The sequence below is a fragment of the Passer montanus genome, unplaced genomic scaffold (genome assembly GCF_014805655.1).
Source record: "Passer montanus isolate IOZ18808 unplaced genomic scaffold, ASM1480565v1 scaffold28, whole genome shotgun sequence".
In the NCBI taxonomy this organism is placed as follows: Eukaryota; Metazoa; Chordata; class Aves; order Passeriformes; family Passeridae; genus Passer; species Passer montanus.
In genome coordinates this window covers 2,385,837-2,405,923 of record NW_024367483.1, presented here as the reverse complement: position 1 = coordinate 2,405,923, position 20,087 = coordinate 2,385,837, and the positions used below count along the sequence as shown (strand labels likewise).

The 20,087-nt window shown below is 47.2% G+C and overlaps 1 protein-coding gene across 4 annotated transcripts in view; it reads left to right on the top strand.

Annotated features, from left to right (window-relative positions):
• The window catches only part of RCSD1 (RCSD domain containing 1), a 30,907-nt gene that overhangs the window by 7,348 nt on the left and 3,472 nt on the right, over positions 1 to 20,087 (top strand). For 3 of the 4 annotated variants that reach the window (XM_039713188.1, XM_039713187.1, XM_039713186.1), the window contains exons 2-5: positions 14,565 to 14,672; positions 17,055 to 17,144; positions 18,408 to 18,479; positions 19,723 to 19,917. In XM_039713188.1, coding sequence (XP_039569122.1) covers positions 14,565 to 14,672; positions 17,055 to 17,144; positions 18,408 to 18,479; positions 19,723 to 19,917 — 465 coding nt within the window. The remainder of the gene's footprint in view (positions 1 to 14,564; positions 14,673 to 17,054; positions 17,145 to 18,407; positions 18,480 to 19,722; positions 19,918 to 20,087) is intronic. The other variant, XM_039713190.1, reaches the window with a different exon arrangement.

Below are 20,087 nucleotides of genomic sequence, written 5' to 3'. Positions count from 1 at the left end.
GAATTCCTGGCTTAGATAAATATGAACCTCCTTCTCTGACCTGCCTGTATCCAGTGTAGACCTAATTTAATAGCAATGTGTTACAAAGATAGCACAGTCCTAAATGATGAGTCTGGAAGCCTCTGTAGTTGGGAGCTCTGTGTAGGCTCATTTACCCTTCTGATTTTCTTTTCCCAGCCTGATAAATTAAGAGGAGATTGAATCCCTGTGCTGCTCCAACTAGGCTGTCTCTAACTGAGTTTAAATGGGGAGGTACCACAGTCTACTTACAGCATTTATCAGAAGTATTTCCAACTGTCCCTGCATCTTTCATTCTCTGTGCACTTTCTTTGACAGTTCAGTGACTTCAGTTTCTAATTTAACCTTCTGAATAGCCTCAGATTAGATAATTTTTGCCTTTTGTATATGCACGTGCTTAAAGTTCATCCTCTTTAACCACTCATCAGGCCAAGAGTGATCCCTTCCTCATCCCACCTGTGGCATCTTGAGTCTGAGCCTTATGTTGAAATTAATCTTTTTTTTTCAGGCTCTGCTAAAAGCAGGGCTTTTTTCCTGACCCCCTGTGAGGCAGCCAAGGGAGAAGATCCATTGGGTTGAGACCTTTTCTGCTGCAAGGGGCTGTGCCATTGGCTCAGCCCATTTCTTACAGGGCAGCTGCCCAAGGGTCTCCCAAGAGTCTGCAGGTGAGAGCAGGGTGTAGCCTCCCATCGTGTCTGAAGCTACAGCAAGTCACTTAAAGGAGCACCATGGCTGAGATGGCATAAAATAATGCTTTATTTCAAGGCACAATATGATAAACATGCTTTATGCCCTTTCTTTCCCCACTGAAGTAACACACCTGGAAGTCCAGCCTTCCTGGCCATCTCTCCACTCTGTGGCTTAGTCTAGAATTCATTGCTCATGTGAGAGCAGAGCACTTGCCCTACAGACTGCACTATTTCCTCTCTCCTGTGGGCAGCCTGGGAGGTTTTTGCTGGTTGTTCCTCCATTAGCTCACCCCTTACTCTCCTAGAGCAGCAAGAACTCCCCAGAAGAAGGCCTGGAAGTACACACAGAGAGGCACCAATTAATTTGGGGGAACTTGACAAGCTGTGTACAGTTCCCAGACCATTAAGAAAAACAGATGTCTGGAAGGGAAACACTGGGAAGCTGAGAAGAATCCTGGGGGAAGCCCTGGCCAGGAGCAGAGCTCTGTACAAGCAGCTGGTGGAAGCAGCTCAGCAGGACAGCAGCTACATCTTACAGTGGCCACCACTGCTCTTCATCAGAGCTGCCACCACACCCCTCCAGCCATGGAGCCTTTGGAAGTCTCAAGGACACATCCCAAGGGCTGCCTGGACAAGCTGCTGAAGGCACACGGGAAGCAAAGCTCTTCAGGCCAGCCAGAGCAACATCTTGCTAACAGCTGTTGTCAGCTGTAGATCAGGACATCAGCATCACCCTGCCAGGGTACAGATCAGCCCTTGGCTCCAACGGAGCAGTTCCACACTGGGAATGTCTGTGGATTCTTAAAACAGCACAACCTCATCAACTTATTTATTCAATGGATAATTTCTGAGAAATAACCCATTTCCCTTCCCTCCCTTTAAGCATATTATCTGCAGTTTAGATATCTGCTATAGCTCATGTCTGTTGTACCACCAAGCTTTCAGACAATATTTGTTGCTAGAGGGTTCCCATCAGATGGAGAGGAGGAGTTAATGACAGGACTTTATATCCACATCCTGCCTGACATACCAGAAAATCCAGATGTCTTCCTCAGCTAAGCTGAAAACTGTGTAGGTGTCTACCTAATTTAATTTTGGGGAAATGAAAAGTAGTGCTGCTTGAAGGAAGGTGAGGATCTTCAGTTACTTAAGGAAGTGGTGTATTAGCTCTCAGATGACACTGAAGTCCTGCTGCCAAGTTAATCACAGAATCATCTAGATTACAAAAGGCCTGTAAGATCATCAAGTCCAACCATTAACCCAGCCCTGCCAAGCCCACCACTAAAACAATCCCCTGAGTGCTACATATACATGTCCTTAGGGATGGTGGCTCCATCACTTTCCTGGGAACCTGTTCCAGTGCTTGAACAACCTTTCAGTGAAGAAATTTTCCCTAACATCCTATCTAAACCTCTCCCGGAGGCTATTTCCTCTTGTTAAATTCCCACTGGCCTCCTTCATTGTGGCCTTCTTTAAGCGAGAAGCTGAGGGCCGTATTTGACAGGGCATTCCAGACTTTATTTTCAGCATCTCAATCTGAATTTTCATAACCTCAAATAATAGGAATGCTGAGTGTATCTGCTGCAAGGTTCTGGCTTACTGATAGCACTCCCATTTAAGCAGCACAAGCTATTTCCCCCAAGAGACTTAGAGATATGGCAAACTTGATGGACAATTGCTTCAAATGTGTCCCTGGTGTTCACTTGGAGCAAGGGAAGAGCTCTGCAGCATCAACACCATTCTTTTAAAGCCAGATGAGAAAAAAAACCTTCACCTTTTTTTTAGAAACTGTTTGTTCCAGATAAATACAGCCAGTATTTTTAAAACAAGTATATTAACTCAAAGGAAATAGCAAGACACTGAGTTTCCAGGACTTCACAAAGGGAAGAGAGGTATTAGTCTAGTCTCCTAGTGTAGTCTCGCTTAGTAGTTGTAGAGATCTGCATTCAACTATTTGTTTTTTGTGTCTCAGTGCTTAAGGTTACTGATGGCTGAGCTCCAGTTTGCAGTGGTAGAGCCGTAGTCAGATGGTTTGCAATGCATTTCCACCTACAGAAGCCACACTGTAAACTACCAGCTTTTCAATTGTTCATTACTTATTTTTTATTTCTTGAAGCTGTATCATCTTAAACACCCGCTCCAGTTTGCAGTGGTAGAGCCGTAGTCAGATGGTTTGAAATGCATTTCCACCTACAGAAGCCACACGGTAAACTACCAGCTTTTCAATTGTTCGTTACTTCTTTTTTATTTCTTGAGGCTGTATCATCTTAAACACCTCAGCCTCTGAACAGAGACAACAGTGCACCCCAAAGAGTCAGAGGGAGAGCCCTGTGTGGTGTGTCTGGGCTCAAAACCAGTATGGGTGCAATTTCTGAAGCTGTGCTGCTTCAGGTGGCAGGAGAACCCCCCTTGCTTGGAGCCTCTCCAGGGAGAGGCTGCCATGGAGCCTGGGTGGGCACAGCCTCTCAGCTTTTCCCTCTTTTTCCACTTGTGTGGCTGGGTATGACCACATCCAGCCACATATCAACTTTATCCACGATCCTTTTCCTGCTGCCTGGAATTATTTCCATGTTGGCTGCTCGGCCTGTGTGCAAGCAGCTGTGCTGGGCTTGCTGTGAGGCAATTGCAGACGCAGGGCCCTGCTGCAGGAAAGGCGGAGGCCGTTTCTCCTTTAATTCATTGGACTCCTTAATGAAGCTTGTATGTTTTCCCTGCTTTCTTGGACACCCTGTCACCTTGTCTGTAGGCAGCTGGCCTGGCTGGCAGTGTAGATTTTTGAGTCTCTACATAGCCCTCCTGTTTTTTTCCTTGTCACTGTCCGCAGGAAAATGTTGTTATGTATCTTATAAACCAAATAATCCTGATGATCATGATCTCTTTTTACTGTGTGTCCCACAGCCTTTCCCCCTCAAGTCTCACTGGTACTTAACAGCCTTTTATTTCACTTTCCTACCTCCCATCCCATCCTCCTGTCTTCTCCCTGCAATAGGAATCACCTTGTCCTTTCTTGAGTACCTTTTGTGCCTTTCCTCTTGAGTATTCTGGCTTCTGGGACCAAATCTCCTTTTAGCTGTTGGACTAAATTTTTTTCCTGGATTTTTGAGTAGCTGAGGGGAATTATCATGTCATAGATCAACTACAGGACTAATGCAGAATGGAAAGGCTGCAATCCACATCTTGCACTCACTCCCTGACCCTGTAGGTTCCTCCAGTCCACTGGGCACCTGCCTGCTCTATATTAAAATGTAACCAGTGCCTGGGATGCTGCTTCTGCACAAGCCTGGATTTGCCCTGCTTGACCTGTCCTTGGGTCCCTATTACATTCCCCCTGTCCCATGTCCTCATCTCTTCCCCGTGGCATTCACATTCTCTGGAAAAATCTCTTCACCCAGGATTTTTCTCCTGGGAAGCCTCAGAGAAAAAGGAAAACAATAATTATCTCATTTGTTTCTCCTCTGTTTTGCTCCTTTAAAATGTAGTTGAAAATTGTTTACCCACAGGTGATTGTTTCATTGAGTTTCTAGCGTGAATTATTTTGTCTCATTGGGCAATCAGTGTCAAACTGTGTCGAGACTCTAAAAAGAGTCACGAGTTTGCATTATTACCTTTCTAACATTCTCTAAGTATCATTTCTATATTCTTTAATATAGTTTAGTTTAGTATTCTTTAATGTAATATCGTATCATAAAATATAAATTAACCTTCTGAGAACATGGAGTCATATTCATCATTCCTTCCTGCCACAAGGGTCCCCACAAGTACAATACTTCCCAGCACTCATTTTCCCATTAGAATACTCTGAGCATGGCAAACAGGATCAGGCATCTCACAAAAAGCACTTATTGCAGAAAAGGAAACAGTGACACCCATATTTTCTGGAGGTTTCTGTGGTTACCTCAGTCATGGGCTCCCAAACCACTATGAAGGCACACAAAATAATTTATTTAAATGATTGATTTTAACTGGTTTGCCATCCCCTGCACAGAGAACTGGCAGCTGAACAGCCAGATGCCTTTTCCTGCTCAGGGCACAGCAGAGCCAGGAGCTGCCTGTGTCTCTGTAGGGTACAGGCTGAGGTTTCACACATGCTGCCCCTGCACAGGCACCCTGCCCGCTGGGGACCAGGTGCTGCAGTTCACTGCCTCTTTTGGTAATGGTGGTGCTGGATCAAACCACTCTTGGCAGCCTTTGCCAGAAGCAATAAGACACTTGCTCAGGAAGCCTGGGCTCTGTTCTGTTCTCTGAGAGTGTGGACTTCAAACTCTTTGGTCTGCCCAGCAAGGGATGGGTTGTAATCCAGAGTTTAGGGCAAGCACCTGCTACCCTGCTTGTTTAAGCTGTGCCAACATGTAGTGAAGAATTCAAGGTTTTCTGGGGCAGAGGAGACCTCACACACCTGCCTGGTCACCTGAGTGCTCTCCTGACAGGTGAAACCCTGGCTTGCCTCAGGACCAGCTCTGGGGAGTATGCAGCAGTATGGCCATACAGGCATTAAAGTGCACAAGCCCATGCATTGCCCGCTCAGCAGATGCTCCTGACAGTGATTTGAGGTCATGCTGCTGAGATTAATCAGCCCATGCAGTGTTGGGAACATGTAGGCACCAGGCAAATGCCAAATATTCTCATTACCAAAAGGGAGACTCAAGACTTGTGCCTTTCACAGGGACTCTTGCTGCCTTTGCCCATCTCTCCAGACAGAGCTTGGCAAGCACAGGCCAGCACTCCTGAGACCTACGTACCATGGCACAAAGGAAAGAACAACTTGCTTAAAATAATTAATTATCTCATTTTGTTTTCATTGCAGTCCCTCTCTGAAACAGAAGGTAGATAGTTTATTCACCACATCGAATTTCCCAATGTCTGCAGATGTTTCCTATAATTCTGTTTGTGAAGGACACGGCTCCTCTTCTGCATGTTCTGGCACTGGCTGCTCTCCTCCTGCCTGGCACTGCCTGGCTCTGCTGACACCAGAGCATCTCACTCCAGCCACCAGCCACTGGTCCCCATGGCCCAGCACACTTGGGCTATTGGTACCTCATAGGGACAAATAGACCTGGGTACCTCAAACCACTAAAGGATGGAAAACCATCAGGAGTTTCCCCTCTATTTTTAGCAAGCAAGGTTGGGAGTACACAGATAATTTATTTACAGTGCAGTGGATGAGTTCAACACAGTAGTTTTCAAATTCAGCCTCTGTAGTTTTCAAGTGAGGCATTTGAGAGATTTTCTTGTAGTCGTCTGGATGAAAGCTGCTGAGCTGGAATATCCTCACGTTACCCTTTGGGCAGTGCTTGACCCCGAGTGCCAAGATGGCAGCACTTCACAAGGGAGCTCTCAGAATGAGAAAATCAAGACCAGATCACTGCAAGTCTTGAGAAGAATGTTGCCCTAAAGCAAACTCTTTACAAACTCAGGGAAGTGTTACATATTTTTACATATTTTATGTAAAGCGGGATTTTTCTGCTCCTTCTCTTAAAAACAAACAATCCCTTGTAGTCTACATTCCTCCTACTATTCTACCCTGGATTATAGTCAGAACTTCCTTCTCATCACCCTTATTATAGCTGTGCAATAGCCTTGCAGTTGAGGCCAGGCACACACTCATCCTATATTCACTTATCTGGTGGGATAAGGCTGACCTGGGTGCCACTCTGAGAAGGAATGTCGTACTTCTGTGTTGTTCTTGTGGCTAACTTATTCAATAGACTCTGAGAGAAAGGCCAGCAGTGATTTACCCTCAGGCAAGAAGCTTGTTCTCCACTGAAAATGTTTCAAAAAGAAGGAAAACCTGGAAAGTGGTAAGAAAACCATCAGAAGACCTGATGTGTTTTCCTGCCACTTGCATTTCAGGAGTTTTAGTTGAATCTTTGTTAGGGCTGCTATGAGAGATCCTGTTTTCAGAGGGAACTGAGGAGAGCTGCTGGGGATCTCTGGGCTCTAACAACACTGACTGCCTTGAAGGCAGCATGTGTAAGCAGGACTCCTTACCTTCTCCTGACTGCCTTCAAAACTTCCATGTCCAATATTTCTTTACTTTGTTGACATTTCTCAAGCACTCCCTTGTCTCAAGGAAACCTCAACCTACAGCTATGTAGAGATATGTACAGAAGAGATGTGTGGCTGGGTCAGAGGAGTCTAAATCCCATCTTCGGGGCCAGGAGCTCAGACTGGTCCCAAACAAAATCTGAGGTTCTGTTGTCTTCTCAGAGTATTCAGAAATCTGGAGCCCAAACTCCAGTAGTCACAATATAATTCACAGATTGCTTTCCCCAAAGCTGCAAGAACGAATCTGTTGCGTGTGACATCAACCAGATGTGGAGGCTTCCTCTGCCCTGACTGAGGCTTCACAATGTAGATTAAGTTTTATCTTGGACATGCAATGGTTCTGCACAGTTGTGCACACTGTTGTATGAGACATTAGCTCCTTTTGTTGCAAGTCAAACTCAAAACCTTGCGTGTGACATCAACCAGATGTGGAGGCTTCCTCTGCCCTGACTGAGGCTTCACAATGTAGATTAAGTTTTATCTTGGACATGCAATGGTTCTGCACAGTTGTGCACACTGTTGTATGAGACTTAACTCCTTTTGTTGCAAGTCAAACTCGAAACTTGTTTGCACAACCTTCAAAATGCCAGTCCTGGCAAACATCACCCAAGCATTCTGCAGAGCGTGCTGAGGTCATCATTATACTCCTCAAAAAACCCTTACATTCTTTCATCACCAGATTTTATGGCCAGATATCAGCCCCAGAATTCTTCTTGTGTCTTTGAAGTGGAAATCTTGCTTTCTTTGCTCAGCTTTCTATTATGTTTCACTCCTGCATTCTAGCACACTGAGACCAGTTATTCCTTTCTGCTCAGCCATCTGAGGGCAGCCTGGGGGAAAAGGATGAGGACTCTGCATGCTGCCATTCATAAAGTTCACAAAATTCTCAGTGGGATTGTGAAATGGAGGTGTTTAGCATCTCGTAAAGGCTGATCAAAGAAAATATTGCAGAAAGATAGATAAGTTTTTTTGGGGTTTTTTTTGCTAGTGTTTAGGATACATTTGAAGGACCTGCAAGATCTTCCTGTCTTGTCCTCTCCTGGAAAGTAACTGTGGTAATGCTCTAAATGCTCACAAAGTTCTCAGGGCTAGCCTAGCCCCTAGAGGAAGCTGCTCACAGGGTAGCTTTAGATCTGGTGGAGCACAGCACAGTAAATATCACCCCTGCTGTACAGCAAATGGTAGGAAAGGCAGGTAGGAGCCTTGGCCTTGCTTCCCAAGGTGCTACAGGCTACACTGACACAATGATGGACAGGACTGGCTAGGAAGTATCACTGAGCTACAGCTGCAGCCACTTCCAGCTGGGGCTTCTGCCAATAATTAAAATTTACTACAATGAGACAAGGAGCAGCTTCCTTGCCAGATAAGACGCCAAGTGAGTAAATAAATCACACAAATCCCTCCTGAAACAGAGAGCTGGAAGGTCTCCAGTGAGAATGATTTGTGAAGAAGAGTAAACAGAGAGATGCAAAGAAGGATGCTTTGCTGGGCTGAAGAGGGGTCAGAGTGGCAAGAAGAGTTTTGTTTATTCAGGGCTCACATCTTGGGATGTGTTGCTGCTTGAGCCAGAGGCCCAGCGTGGTGCTGAGCTCCAGTCGGAACAAGCATCATGAGATTTCCTTCTAGGGATGTGGAGCATGGGCCAAGGCCAGTGTGAGCCCACCTACTTCCTGGGAAATCTGTGTTCAGCCTGTGCTTGTACTTTTGTGGGGCACAGGGAGAACAGGCAGGCTCAGCTCGTGGGTAGCAGCATCTCCTGCTTTGTGCTGCCTGATTCCTCATGCTCTGATTCAGGTGTTTTCCCACCTTCTCATCTTTCAGTTTGCTCTTCTGGGGGAGTTTGTGTTTTGAACATACCCTGCTTACTTGCCCCTCCCTTCCCAGTGCAAACAATGTTCCCCTTTCAGTATGATCCCGATGCCACTGATGTACTTGCATGGGTACAGATAAACAAATCAGTTCAGGTTATGTTGGCAGGAGGGTGCAAGCTGGGATTCATCTAAATGTCAGAGACAGAAATTACTTTGAGTGAAATTAAAAATTACAGAGATTTTTCCATTCAATAGCATGGGCCCAATCCTAATTAAAAACTAAGCTTGAGCTTTTTTAGTTGATTTAAAGAGGAGTTCCTTATGAGCTGTCCATCTAATCTTATCTGCACTTAAAAAATGTGAGAGCCAAAATAACTGAGATGCATTTGTGGTGCATTTTCCAGAGCATAAGTTCATGTCCTCTGCAGATAAACAGGAAATATACCTTAGATTGTGCCCTGTGTGACTACTCAGTGACCTTTTCCCTCCACCTGGCCTCTGTGGCTGAGTAAAAGATGGGTCAGGGAGAAGGGAATGTCTCTTACCAATGGAAATTGTCACCCCAAATGGGAGCTGCACTGTCATCACTTCTCCACTGCTTGGTCTGAGATGTGCAGGACATCTCCACTCCATCAAACCCCAGCTCTGCAAGGGAAACTTTTTGGGGAGGAGGCAGCACCTCAGTGCAGGAGTAGGAGACATTCACCCTCTCCAACCCCTGGGGAGCCCTGAAAGGAGCCGTATTCTGATGCAGCTTCCAGTGTCATTCCCAAAATGCTGCTTTCTGTGTCAGAATCAGGTACTTGTGAGCTTGAGAACAGCTCCTTTCAGCCAAGCCCATTGCAAATGAGCTCAGTTAGGCAGAAAAGCAGCACCTCGATCAGATTAAGGCTGTGTTTTGCCCTGCAAGCTGGCAGAGTTAGCTTGGTTTGGTATAAGCTTTCCTGTGCAGACAAGGGCTGTGGCTGGCTGGCTCCTCGAATCCTGCAGCTACCTCACTGAAAAACGAGAAGGGTCAGTCCTGGGAGGGCTTTGTGCAGAATGCTTTGCCTTGGGAGAGCTGAGCCAGGCAGGGAAGCGAGGGTCTGCAAGAGGCTCTGTTCCCTCCTGAAATCCAGCCTTGGTCAGGATTGATGCTTTTATCCCAGCGAAACCACAGCACTGCTTCCCAGTTGCTGGCCTCCAGGCAGAGTGTGATAATGTGGTTTATTTTGACTTAAGGAGTTTCCTCCCCACAGATGCATCCCCCATCCTTCCTTAGGAGTTTCCTCCCCACAGATGCATCCCCCATCCCTTAGCTCTACACCTGTAGGAGCCGAGCGGGTCCTACAAGTGTGGAGCTTGGCCTCTTCCCTCCTGAAATCCAGCCTTGGTCAGGATTGATGCTTTTATCCCAGCGAAACCACAGCACTGCTTCCCAGTTGCTGGCCTCCAGGCAGAGTGTGATAATGTGGTTTATTTTGACTTAAGGAGTTTCCTCCCCACAGATGCATCCCCCATCCTTCCTTAGGAGTTTCCTCCCCACAGATGCATCCCCCATCCCTTAGCTCTACAGGAGCGGGTCCTACAGGTGTAGAGCTTGGCCTCTGCCATGCAGCAAAGAGAGGCTGCTTACACTTTGTGGGTGCTGTTATTTGAGGCAGAGCTGCTGGGGATGGCTGACACGGTATTTATGGGTGTTTTGTGGGTGCTTAATGGCAACTTCTTACCAGTGATGTGCTCCCTGTGGTCGCTCACAGGTCATGGAGCTGGCTGCACTTCAGGTGGATGGTCACAAACTGCAGGGTGAAACACCAGTGCTACAGACCAGCCCAGCCTCTACAGCAGCCATGCAAAAATAAGATTTTTCTGTTTTATCAAAACACGAGGACACATAGGGATGTAATTTCCTCAGGCTCTGGCTGGAGCAGTTAAAGGGAAGCTCTCTCCTCTGTGCTGTAGGCTGCCCCTGTCACCCCTCCATCCCTTTCCACTACAGCAGGGCAGGCACGTGGTGGGCCATGCTGAAATGATCTGGGTTAAAAATAGCCGTGTAAAGAGTTAAGGGGTGTATTTTAAGCCCAGATCATTTCAGTGATCCAGTTTACAGCACAGCCCCACAAACTCACACAGGTGCAGGGGAGGGGGGAAGGGGGAAAGGAAAGGTCAGGGCAGAATGAGTTGTTGGAAACATAAGCTGTCTGAAACACAGAGCTTATGAAACTGTGCCCCAAAAACACTGACACCCTCTTGTTTTCCTCTAGCATACAGACAACTCCTTTCTCATGGTGCAGCACTGGGTGCTGGATATCACCCTTTCTGGATCTGTAATCAAGACACTAGCCCTGAGCCTTGGATGCCTTATTGGATCTGCCTCTGAGACATTGTATTTAAAATTATTTTTGCCTTATTTGCTGTTGCTGAGGTAGATTGTGTGTGCAGCAATGAAAATATCCCTATGAGAGTCACAGAGGAGCTCTGCAGTGCTGGTGTGAGCACAGGATCTGGCATGATGGGCTGGTGTGAGAACAGGCTGCAGGGAATCATTCCTGTGAAGCTTTTTTGAAAAGAGGATATTTTCAAAACATGGAGACCAGGGACTGGCCTCAAAACCATGTCTAGATGCAGCTGCATGAGAATTGGGCTGATAGTTGCAGAGGACCAGCACCAAAAATTGTGTGACCACCACTGATTTCATAGCTGCTGACTACTCCCTACTCCAGTCTTGCAAGGTGCTGTGGAGGCTTCTCAGATAAAAGGTGACCCATCTGGCCAAAATGTCCTACCTGCAAAAGCAGAAGAGTCAGAGGATTTTTAGGGGAGGGAAGGAGATTAGGGAAGTACAGATCTGTGCTGTTACTCAGCTGGTATTTAGCCAGAACTCTGCACTGTATGACAGCCAGTAGAGCTTTCCTCTTTTCAGCAGTCAAACCAGGTACATGATGGGACATTTCTGTGGGGACCTAATGGAGCAGGGCATTTCTGTGGGGATCCAGGCAGCCTGTGTGAGGAGCAGGATCTGTGCCAAAAAACAGTGGCCTTCTTTCACACAATCTGCAGAGTCAGGGGCTGGTGGGCAGTTCTGCCCTCACAACAGAGGCAGGAACTCTGATGCATAAGGAAGGAGAGGTCTGGGGGGCTCAAATTAACACATTTGTACCTCAGACACAGATAAAGGTAGAACTTTCTTCCCCAGTGCTGCTCACAGGGACAAGGCTCAGTTTTAAAAACAGATGAAGAAACATGGTTTTGAAAGCCGTTTTCAAATTTACTCAATTTTATAAACTTATTTGGAAGAGAAAAGTGAAACAAACCCCTTACAGAGAACTTGGTAGTTACACTTCCTTTTTTTGCAGACTGTGCCATGCTTACATTGATGGTACAATTACATTCCTGTTTACAGAGCTGTCTGACATTTTTCAGAACATAAAATGCTTAGACACTTATTTTTATGGAACAGTAAAAGATCTCAGAGTATCAGTCACCAAATTACTGATGGACTAAGCCTTTAACCTTAGCTCAGTGGTTTTAGCCCATGCAGGCTGACCCTGCTTTTCTTCTGAAAAGGAAAAGAATCAGCAGTTGGTTGCAAAAAGCACAAAAATAATGTCTTATTTCACCATTATAGCAAAGAAAAAAAAAAAAAAAGAGAGAGAGAGAGAAGAAATGAACAGAGCTACTTCTCATAACCATTTAGAAAAGTAGTGGTGGGTTATTTCACCAAGGTGGGCAGCATGACCAGGAATGGGAAGGATTGCATAATTAATATTGTGGGGAAGGAGAGAGCCACCATTATGCTCTGGGGTGAGAAAAGCAGATGTCTTAGCCTTAGGTATGGAAGAGGTTGAGGGCTGGTACAGGCTCTGGGTTGAAAGTGATAAAATGAGGCTTCCCACCTTCCTCACAGTGGTGGGAAGGAGGAGAGGGAGATTGCCAGCCCAGCTCCTGGAAGTCAGAGGAATGATGCTCTCCTTGCTGTGCAAGGAAGGGAGCTTTTTGCACCCAAATACAACACCTTCCCTTGACCAGTAGACACAGAGCCTGGCACATCACCTGGGGCAGAAAAAAAAGTTATAAAAAAACCTGGATACAGCACAGCAGTGTAACTGCCAGAAGGGATCTGAGCAAGGATCCTTTCCTGTTCCTTATTTTCCGTAATGGGAGAGTCTGCAGCTGGCAGTTTCTGGAGGACACAGCCCCGTGGGCTACTGATGCTAATCTTAGAATGGCATGTTCAGTGCTTCCTGCGCCCCGCGCCCGCAGGAGCCGCCAGCACAAGACACCCATGGAACCGTGCTGGCCTCCCAGCCCTGATCAAAGAAAGGCAGCTGTGTTTTCAGCCTGAAGTGAAAAGAAAAGGATAGAAAGGAAAAATTCACCCCGAAAACAAGAGGTCACAGAGGCCAAGAGGAAGTTCAGTGTCTTTTCTGGGAAAAAGCAAAGGGCTGTGAAAGAAGCTCTTGGTGAAAAATGGATTACAAGGGAGGCAGCCTTTCTGCCACAGGCAGAACACTTGCAGCTGCTCAGTTTCAACTGAGTCCTTACTTCAGGTGTCCATTCTGCCATGCCCAGGTATCCTCCCAGTCCAAGCCTCCCAGTCCATCCTGTATTCTCCAGGTTCATTCTTTTCTCCTTCCTCTTTCCAGCCTCCTCTCCCTTCACAGCAGGGAGACACAGCCTGCATCTTGGAACTGGTGTCCCTCCCCACCTAGCCCAGACATAACTTTTCATGTGCAGCAGGTTGCCCTGCTGATCTGCTTACCTCACTCTTTCTTCCATTCCATTATCTGCCATTTCCCTCCCTGTAATTGCTCCAGTGAAAGGTGAAAAGATGAGGGGAAGGTGCGTGAAGGTCACTGGGATGAGACAGCTTGATATGACTTCCTTGGATTCAAAAAAGCTATTCCAAAGTGTATGGGGAATTTAACAGGGAGTGGCAGACACCTACAGGGGCTTGTGGGCCTGGGAAAAAGAAGATAACATTTATTGGGAGTATTTATTTGCAGCTCTCTGAGAAAGGGAAAGGCTTTTCTCCATGATGCAAACAAAAATCTGAGAAACAGAAAGGGCACTGAGGCAGTGGGGTGAGAAGTGTGGTGCTGGTCATGGGCTCATGGTGGTGGTACAGGGAGCTGTGAGGTGTGAGCTTTGTAGCCTGCTTTCTTGTTCTGAGCTCTCCACCTCTAACAGAATCAGGATTGTTATTCCTGGTTGGAATAACAATTGTTGGTTAGTTATTCTCAGTTCCTCTGGTTTGGTTTCCCCGGCATCAGATACTAGAGATGAAAAACAAAGGTTTCCTTTAAGAGCTTTGATTTCAAGGCTTTCTATTCACACTACTCAACAGACACATAGCAAAGAAAACAAGGTGAATGTGGGATGACACCAGGGCAGTGTGGTGTGGGAAGAGCTGCATCATCCAGACTCCAGCACAAGCCTTCTGCTTCTCAGCCTGCTGTCGACCCAGGGGAGGGGAAGCTTCTCTCAGCTATGGTATTTCCTCCTTCCCCCCCACCCGCCTCAGCATTTCACTGAGAAAAAAGCAGAACAGCAAGGGACACATCTCCAAGCAGATGTTGGCTTGCTGTGAGGACTGGGAATGGCTTCTCACAGCAGAACCACTGGAAAAGCAAGGCTGTTGGTGACCAGGGCAGTAACAAGGGTATGGGAGTGCTGAGGATGTGTATGGGAATGTACATTACTGCCTGCTCCATCGGCTCACTGCAAGGATAAAAGGAGCAGACACTTGGCCTGAGACACCTGGTTTGCTTCCACTGGAAAGTACTGAGTGTAGGCTCCTCAGCTGGAGCTGAAAGGCTCTGTGTGAATTACTGATTTTCTGGGATATTTGAAAATACTGCTAAATCCTGTCTTCCAAAACCTCTTGCTCTCTGTCTGGCTGATTGATGCCAGATGTGAGAAACTCTGCTTCAAGTCCTTGCTTACTCTTGAACTTTGTAACACATACACAGGCTTGCTTTTCCCAACCTTCACTCACAACTTCTTGTTCCTGGTTTGTCAGAACAGGCCAGCAGAGACCAACTCAGAGGTGGACAAGTCAGCATCACCCTCAGTGGCTCAGCTAGCAGGGAAGTTCAAAGAGCAAGCAGCCAATATCCCTGGAAAAGAGGTAAGGCGCTCTGCAGCCACCAGTATGGAAATCAAATGGGAAGTGAATCACTTGTCTCTTCCTGCTGGAACATCAGTGATCTGAGCATGAATCCACCTTGATTTTGGATCTACACAATGGATGCATCTCCTCAAGCTGTGGCTGTATCTTCCATGCATTGCTGATTGGTGGATGAGTGTTTTGCTAGAGCCATGTCTTGGGAGAGGCACTAACCAAGACATTGTAGAGCTTGGTCAGGTGCACAGATTTACCCAAAAGCAGCAGACAGCAGTGCAAGCATGTCCTATTTGGGCTGCCTTTTGTGGGCAGACAGCAGCAGTGAATAATGAATTACCAATATTGATGGGAAAAGAAACAAACAACAGATGATGCAGTGTAGCAGCCAGTGTCATGTCATCAGCACCTCGTTCACAAAAGGAAGTTTCTCCAGGTTATTACTTCTGTGCAGGTCTGAGAGAAAGCTGCCTCTTTACTCACCTTCACTGCCTCTTCCCAATGATATTTCAGACTCTGTGCCTATCTCTATCATGCTGAACTCTGTTTTAATGAAATCCCACTATGCCAAGCACTGCCTCACACGCTGACTTTCTCCAGCTAAGCAAAACACTAGAATACCTCTCTTAGGAAGAAATGAAAGTCAGGGTTATTTATGAAAGGAGGACATTTTCAGAGAGCCTTCTATATCATTATGCCTTTTTCTTTTAGAAGCATAAATGTTTGCTGGTGGCCCTTTTCAGGCACCTTTTGAAACTGAGCTGCTCCCTTCTGCCACTCAGCTCTGGATCCCAGCCTGGCCTGAGGGTATCCTCCCTGTCAGCCCTCCTGTCTTTGGCTGGATGCAGTGGTGACCTCTGCCCTGGGCTGGCATGCCATCATCTATCAGAGTTTAGCACTCCCAGGATGGGAATAGCCAGTCTTTTCCCAAGCACTTTTTTTTCCCCTACAGTCGCCAGCACTCCACTCCGTCCATCCCATTACAGTAATTTCCTCTTTTGAAGGTATGGGATTTAATTGCACTAAGTCCCTCACCCTTCAGAAGGCAGAAAGTTCCCAGACCCCTCCTGTGTTATCTGCAGACCTCTGCTGCTCCCTAGCCAGGGCAGCGTGGAGGGGCCTCACAGTGCAGAGAAACTCATTTTCTCCAGAGACAGAGGAGGACAAAGTTTCCTGTCTTTTCTCTCCAAGCCATCTGTCACTTCCCCACCAGCTTTCTCAAGCTGGCTTCAGATTAATGACCCAAGGGATGTTCTTTAACCCTTGCTTGGCCCATGCCAGCAGAGGGAATCCTGTCAACCAGGGATCCTCTGGCACGTCTAGAGTGGCACAGCGCAGCATTTCATGGTTGCAGGATGGTGGAGTTTCCACAAGACACATTATTATTTCCTGACATGACACAAGGATGAGGGCAGGGCTGCCCTGGGCTGCTCAGAGATGCAGCAGTGCCATGGCTGGGTGCAGCACCTTCAGAATTCAAGTGACATCAGGTCCAAAGGTCCTCCAAGACATCCAACTGTAGAGAGGGCAAAGATGCCATAATCCAACTTTTCACATGCCAGCCTGTGAGAAGGTAACAAGATTATGCAAATACTTTATTGTGGATACTATCCAAGATTCCAGATATTAGCCAGTTATTTTGGATTATTTTTTTTAACACATGAAAAGTGTGTTAACAGCTTGGCAGGAGACTACAAACCTGACATAAAAATAGAGACAGCTTGGCTGCAAGATCAGAGCAATAGTTATCTGCTATGCATCCCTTCCTTCCTAGGGAGCTCTCTCCTAGTTCTGAGAGTCCAAGGACATTCAGAAGGAATCAGTGCCCCTGCCATTAAGTTGCCTTGTTCCTTCTCCTCTGGAGAATTTGTTTCTTAGTCAAATTTAAAGTTGCAGCTGGGGCCCTGTCCCTGTACACTGCTTTATGTCATTCAAGAGAAATGAATGGGGCTGAAATTCTGAAAAAGTCAGAATTCTCCTTTTTGCCCCAAAAACATATCAGACATAAAGTAGGAAATTTTGAACCAGTTGGCAGCTGAGACTCATTGAAAGGAAATCCTGGTAATGATAGGAAAGAGAACAGTAAAAGCCTCTCCAGTGTGAAGGGGTTTCCAGGAGGATGCTTTGCAGGCAAAGTTTCTGGGAAGGCTGTTCCACACTCCACAGCTTAGAAGAATGTCTGTTGCACAAAGAAAAAGATACAAACTACTCTTCCAACACTAGGACTAGATTCCACAAGCACAGCCATGTGCTAATACCATCTTTTGCTGCCTTTGGATGACTCATGGGCAGGTCACTCACACAGCATGCCCTTTGGTGCTTGAATTTCACTTCCTTTTTAAGAAACCTGATTTCCCTGCTGCTGAGTTGGTTGTTTTCTTCTCTTAGGTACCACCACATAAGCCAACTCGGAGGAAACCACCCTGCTCCCTTCCCTTGTATTCCCACAAAACTGAGACAAGTGACAATGATGAGCAAGTGAGTATCAATTGACCAGGGGGACAAGGTCTTTCCTCTCTGCAGCCTGTTCTCTCCAGAGACACGAGTTTGGAGGTGGCAGAGAGGTCAGGCTGTGCAGTCAAAGCCATCAATCAGGCAGCAGCAAACCTGCCCCTGCTCTCACACATGGACTGAGCCAGAGCCAGCTCCATGCTGCTCCCTGCTCCTGCAGCATGGATGCACAGCCCATTTCCACTGCTTTTGGTTTCACCCTTGGCACACTGATGGATCCATCCAGCTACCACTGTTCAGGAACCACTGGTATTTATTAGATTTGAACAGGGAGCACTCATGTGTTTGTTGAGCATAATGGGGTAATACTTCTGCTCACGAGATTTGTCTATCGTCAGAAAAAAGGGAATAATTAATCCAGAATGAAGAGAGGCCTTGTTGGCAATACCCACAGAATATTTCTTTAGGACCCTTGAATGAGCAGGTCCCAGTAAGCTGGCTGCTACGTATGAAATTTTACACTCAGGCCCTCTTTGTGACTTCTCTCCTTTGGTATTTCAGGGTATGAGGTCTACCCACCAAATTTCACATTGTCACCTGCCCTTAACAAGCAGGTAGTTCTTTGTCCTCCTTATCTGTGAGCTACAGGCTCTTACTGCCTCCATGCCAAAGGAACATTAAGTTTTAAAATGTTAGATTCCTTCCTTTTCTGAAAAAAAGCAATATGCCCCTTCTCAAAGCAATGCTTGCTCTTTCTCAAACTGCTTCCAGCCTTTTCATAGCTCTACCTTTCCTGCCATTTAGGCCCTTCCTGCTTATACTAATTGGATATCCTTTAACTTGGTTACTCAAGTGGTGGCAGAAAGTCTTTCCCATTACAGAAAGTTCACAATATTTGCCAACATTAAGGCTCTAAGAGGTAGAATTTTAATCTGCCTGGTCCTGAAATAATACCAGGAGAAACTGTGCTACAGGCTAGATACCTTAGTGAAGGCAATGTAGGAGCAGAGCCATCACACATCACCTAACTCAGACACTTCAGACAGCAAGCAGCCCTTTTTGCTCAGAGCAGGGATACATGTGTCTAGCCCTAGGATGGCTAGATAACAAAAGGAGAACAGGTCAGGAATGAAAAAAAAATAAACTTTTGTGTTGGAACACTATATGAAGCTTCAATTGCTGCCCTACAAGCAGTTTCTGCTTATATCTTCCAAGTTTTCAGCCTTTATCGTATTTCCTCTTTTTCACCTACTACACTGTGACATTCTCCTGTTTCATTTCATTTTGCAGAAGCGGTCGCCAAATGCTTGCCCCATTCCCAAGGTCAAGGTGAAAAGTTCACCCATGATTGAAAAGCTGCAGGTAGGTCCTGGCAGAGCCCACATGGCTTCCCCAGAAAATTAAAACTGATTGGCATTGTCACAGCTACTTCCCTTGCAGAGCAGCCAGGGGAGGGGGATGCAGGAGCCAGGGGTGACAGCCAGGTAAACAGGGCCTCACTGGGGAGGAACCAGCCCCACAAACAGGAAGGCAGAGCAGGTCTGGTAATGGTAGTGGGCACCAGAAGCAGCCCAGTGATCCCCAGGTGTGTCCATAGGGATGTCAGTGCATGGATCAGGATCGTTTGGATCTGTGGAGTACATGGCTGGGCACGGGCAGGAGCCTCAGTTTGAGTGCAGCTCTTGAGAGAAAGTGGGGGAAGCCCTGGCTGAGACTTCCTCCAGCTCTTTCCTCACAGCAGTGTCACTCACTTGGGTGCCCTGCACTCCTCTGGGGAGCTGGCCTCGGGCACAGGCAGTGACAATCCCGGCAGTGGGGCGTGCTCCGGCTGTCCCGTGTGTGAGCCTGGGAGCTCTGCACTGCACTTCCCTTGTCTGGATTCCCGCAGCTACACACAGCCCACCCAGCGCTTCCTGCCCTTTTCATGCTGCTGTGGTGCCTGGTCTGCGCTGCTGAGGGCAGCTCAGCACTCGATGGCCTGAAGACAGAGTGCCCTGCCCCTGCCAGTCGCCTGTCCTGGCAGCACGTGTCACTCCAGAGCCTCTGGGCACCCTGACACAACCTGAGCCTATTCATAGCACTGTCCCTCCTGATGCACCCAAGGACATTTGCCTAGGGGAGCTTCCCAGTGAGAGGCCAGCAGGACGTGTTTTGCCACAGTTAATCACAAGCTCGCTGCTTTCCGTGGTTTTCTCACAGCTGCACAGGTCATTCTGCAAGATCAGGCTGGAAAATGCGAGCTCCAGTCGGGCACACACAGGAGGGTTTAAATCTTGAACCATTGCTAGCTGCTTGTTCAGATTTTCTGCCAGCTCAGCCACTACAGACTGTGGTGTATTGGCTGGGTCACTGGAAAATCCCAAAAGGCCTCAGGATGACAAAAGAACATGTTCTGAGTTCCAGCTGCCAGGGAAAGACAAATGTCCAGTCACAACTTCTCTGCCCAGACTTGTTTGTTGACAGTGTCACCAGGAGGATCCCACAACCAGGAGGTCTGTGGCTTGTGACAGCTGAGATGTGGCAGGGCAGGGGTTCCCCTGTGTGGCTGTGGTGTGCAGCACACGCTGCTGTCCCGCATGCTCCTGATGGGGGTTTTTCATTGCAGGCCAATCTGGCTTTTGCTCCAGCTGCTCTGCTGCCGGGAGTGTCTCCCAAAAGCCCTGGGATGAAAGTCCTGGTTTCTCCATTCAGCACGCCTCCCTCAACGCCCACCAGCCCAGGGAGTCAGTCCCAGCCCAGCGAGACGCCGGTCAGCTTTGATCAGCCCCCAGAAGGCACTCAGCTGCAGTTCTACAACAAGGTAGGATGTGTGTCCTAGGATTTCTCCATTCCACAAGGCTTGCTTATTGCTTGGGGATGCAGAGGAAGAGGAGGCTGAGCCCTCAGTTCTGCTGTAAGAGTGTGCGTTTGTGGCCAAGAGGAAAGATTTGTGCACCAGGCTCCAAACAGCCTTTCAGTGTAGCTGTGTGG